Genomic DNA, 4088 nt, shown 5'->3' with positions numbered 1-4088 from the left:
AAAAATAAACTATTAATATAAAAATATATACACTGTTTTATCGTTCTACTTGAGGCGCTCCTAAACAGAAACCACATATCCTCCTTTACTCATGTGAGATCATTCATATGGTCAGTGTGTCGTCAAAAACAGCTTTCTGTGGCGAGTTCCATGTGAAGTGACCCGTGAGACAAGTCAACGCGCCTCCACGAGGTTTAGGGTTTCCCAGTGGAAACTAGAAGCTAGACTGAATTTTCCAGTTTGTTTCTCAGCACCTGTCATCAGTGCACTTAGAACAATTTCAGGGAAACTGGGTCAATAAACACGCTCCCCGAGTCACTTGGATCCTGGTCGTAAAGGAACTGTCTGAGCACGCTCCGCACCATCTCCTTGCTCAGAGTAAAGTTTCTCAGCTCCTCCTGCTGCTCCGATGGCAGGACGAAGATCAGCGTGTACAGAAAGACTGAAGTCTCATTCCTGTGGTGACAGCGAAGGAGTTGTTGAGTTACAGATGGAGAAGCCGTGGCGCGAGTGGGTTGTGTGTTTACCTGAGAGGGTGAGTCTCAGCTTGTGAGAAGTATCTTCCCAGAGCTGGGGAGGACCTGTAGAGGTCAGCCAGCTGGGTGGAGCAGGTTGAAACATGCAGAGGAAAAACAGAAAGCATACCATTTGTTACGGAGAACACAGAGCCAACAATTCGCTTCACTTGAAATTTAATTTTGTTGCTTAAGGTTTTCAATACACTCCCTGGTAGAACAGAATCAGCGGCTGTCTTTCCACAGTTTTACTTGCAGTCAGCCTTGAAAGTGCCTGTGATATCATATTTTGTAAATACAAATGCATTATTAGAAAGATAGTAATATACAGTATTGCTAAGAAAACTGGGGCTGCTGAGATTATCAGTTGAGATATTTGCATGCACAGTAACTGGAAGGGACAATGAAGAGGAATGCCTGCATGTAAACAGAGCACTGCTACAAAGGCGAACACAGACAATGTCACTTTCAGAGAGAGATGAAGGGTCAGGACTTGTCTAAACAAAGACCAGGGAGTTAGCCTTTTTTAAACGTTCCCCTTTGTCATTATTTTCTGTCTCACTTTGGCCGCTCCAAGTAAAAAAACATACATCAGTTACGTGACAAAATGGAAAAAAGTAATATGGAAGTTTCTTAAATATTAAGATGCTTTCTTTAACTTTTTGTATTTGTAGCAAATGCATATCACAGGTAGTGCTTGAAAGTTTGTGAACCCTTTAAAATTGTCTATGTTTCTGCATAAATATGACCAATGAAAGACTGGTCATGACCCACTTCAGAACAACCATCAACATCAGCGAGGACCCTCACCAGTATGCATACCGCAAAAATCGATCAACAGAGGATGCCACCTCCTCTGTGATCCACACTGCTCTCACCCACCTGGAGCAGAAGGACTCCTACGTCCGTATGATCTTTGTGGACTTCACGTCTGCCTTCGGTACCATGATTCCCCAGACCCTGATGGACAAACTACTCACACTTGGACTAAACCCCTCCATTTGCAACTGGATCCTAGACTTCTTAACAAACACACCAGTCTGTGAGGATCCACTTCTCCTCCACCATAACCCTCAGCACTGGCTCCCCTCAGGGCTGAGTGCTGAGCCCTCTCCTGTTCACTCTGCTCACGTACGACTGTGCACCGACCCATCCAGGCTGTCATATTGTAAAGTTTGCAGACGATACAGCGGTGGTGGTGGGATGCATCACAAACAACGAAGAGTCCAGCTACAGGCAGGAGGTGGAACACCTAGAGAGCTGGTGCCGGAAGAACATCCTTCACATCAATGTGAAGAAGACGGAGGAGATGGTCGTGGACTTCAGACAGAAAAAACACACCTACCCCCACAACCCCCCGAACATAGGAGGATCTGCAGTGGAAGTGGTCTCCAGCTACAAGTACTTGGGTGTACACATGAATGACAACCTCAGCTGGAGCAACAACACCACCAGCCTGATCAAGAAAGCTCATCAGTGACTCTACTTCCTCAGACGGCTGAGACGAGCTGGCCTGGGAAGCTCAGTCCTCATCTCCTTCTACAGGTGTGCAGTGGAGAGCATCCTGTGCTCGAGCATCAACGTGTGGCATGGAGGCTGCACGTCTGCAGAAAGAAATGCTTTGCAGAGAGTGGTGAAGGCTGCACAGAAGACTGTTGGAGTCAGTCTCCCCACCATCACGGACATTTACACCTCCAAATGCAGGAAGAGGGCCACCTGCATCATGAAGGACCCCACTCACCCAGCACACACACTTTTTGCCCCACTCCCCTCAGGCAGGAGGTTAAGGTGCATTAAGTGCAGAACCACCAGGCTGAGGAACAGCTTCTACCCTGAGGCTGTTAGACTCATGAATCTCTAACCAGGGTATGCTGGTGAAGATTCTCATCCATCCAGGACATGTTTAATTCAAAAAAGTTAAAGACAAAAACAACTGTTACAAATAAAGTCCAGTTGTTTTAGTCTTGAACTTTTTTTAACCTAACCAGGATGATCACTGTGAAAAAAAAATCACATCATGCTGCTGATCTGTTTCATGCTGCTGTGTTTATTCGTTCTCCTCTGCTCACACAGACTCATGTTCGTGCTGCTATTTGGCATATTGTTTTTGTACTACTAGTGCTTAGCGTATTTAGTTTAACCTTTTTCTTAGGTCATATCTTAGATCTTATTACTATTTTTCTTTTACATTTTATACTTTTGTTGGATGTAACTGGGACCTTGTGTACACAATTTTGTTCCACCACATTTACCACATGTGGTGCGTATGACAAATAAAGAACCTTGAATCCTTGAATATATACTGGCTCCCCTCAGGGCTGTGTGTTGAGCCCCCTCCTGTTCGCTCTGCTCACATATGAATGCACACATGATAACCTTTTGATGTATTTTATAGTTTACGATAAGCACCTTGAACTCATTCTGATTCTAACATTGAGAACCTATAAACAAGCAGTAAACAGTAAACAAATAAATATTTTATCCATATGTAATAATGTGTAGATACACATTATTATGGAATAATAATGGTCTAATATTTTAAGTACAGATAAGAGTTGCTCAAACCTTGTCTTCAAGCTCTTCAAGCATTTCAGTTTGATTAGAGACAGGTTTGGAAGACAACTGGAATCTACCATCAAAATATTGTAGAACGTTGAACTGTGAACGGTCGAACTTCTCATCTTCATCTTCATGGAGGGCTGTTGGAAGAAAAACGGTCGGAGCTTGTAAACTGAAACACTCGGCAAACCTTAGATTCCAACACACAACAAGCAAATTACACAAAGTGTTGTGGTTGTGATCTTGAATATAACTTGTAATTTAGTTGCTTTTTTAAGAACTGTGCTTTCATGCATGAAGCATTTGAAATAGTATTTTACAGATCACGACTTTGGCATAATTTAGCCCTACTTCTAAAAAATAATCCACACAGTGTACCTGAGTTCACAGCCATAGAGATGATGATCACAGCAACGATGATGGCACAAATTAAGGGGATAAACATCCATACTTTACATTTCCAACAAGCTTTCTTATTCAGGTCTTCTTTTATCCAAGGAAAGAAGCCCGTCTGAAAGAACAGTAAAGTGATTTGTCATTACGTTGCTCCGACAGAAACTAAAACTTTGACTCTTTAATTAAACAGTTTAGAAACAAAAGTCACAATACACATATGGTACTATTATCAAGTATGACACTAAGCTAAAAAAAAAAAAAAAAGATTTAAAGCAGCAGTTTGTTTTTTTTTCTGAACCAGTTACACAAATTTCCTACCAGTCATTAGAGGAAATATTTTCATACCTGTTGACCCGTGTTATTTGGAGTCGTTTGTGTTGTGTTAAAGTTATTGGTTGACGTCCCATCACTAGAGTTTATCTGACGAAACATGAAAAAGGAGAACAATTTGCAGTCTTTACTATTGACTGGAATGTCACTGGTTTAACATTGTGAAATTTTATTGTAAAAAAAACAAAAACATCTTATGTCTTAAATATACTGTATGTAACTATAAGCTGCCTGAATGAATATGTATGACTTATTGTTTATCCATCCATCCATCCATTATCTTTACCC

The 4088-nt window shown here is 41.7% G+C and overlaps 1 protein-coding gene across 1 annotated transcript; it reads right to left on the bottom strand.

Moving 5' to 3' along the window:
- LOC119411363 (TPA-induced transmembrane protein) lies at window positions 1–3591 on the bottom strand (the record flags this gene model as incomplete). The annotated part of the gene is made up of 4 exons (XM_037678305.1): window positions 1–456; window positions 528–598; window positions 3081–3214; window positions 3453–3591. Coding segments are annotated over 4 exons (531 nt in total), but the record flags the coding sequence as incomplete, so codon positions are not given.
- Between the last annotated feature and the right edge of the window lie 497 nt (window positions 3592–4088).

The sequence above is a fragment of the Nematolebias whitei genome, chromosome 6 (genome assembly GCF_014905685.2).
Source record: "Nematolebias whitei isolate Nwh7 chromosome 6, NemWhi1, whole genome shotgun sequence".
In the NCBI taxonomy this organism is placed as follows: domain Eukaryota; kingdom Metazoa; phylum Chordata; class Actinopteri; order Cyprinodontiformes; family Rivulidae; genus Nematolebias; species Nematolebias whitei.
The sequence above is the reverse complement of the archived record's forward strand: the minus strand, read 5'-3'. Positions and strand labels throughout refer to the sequence as shown.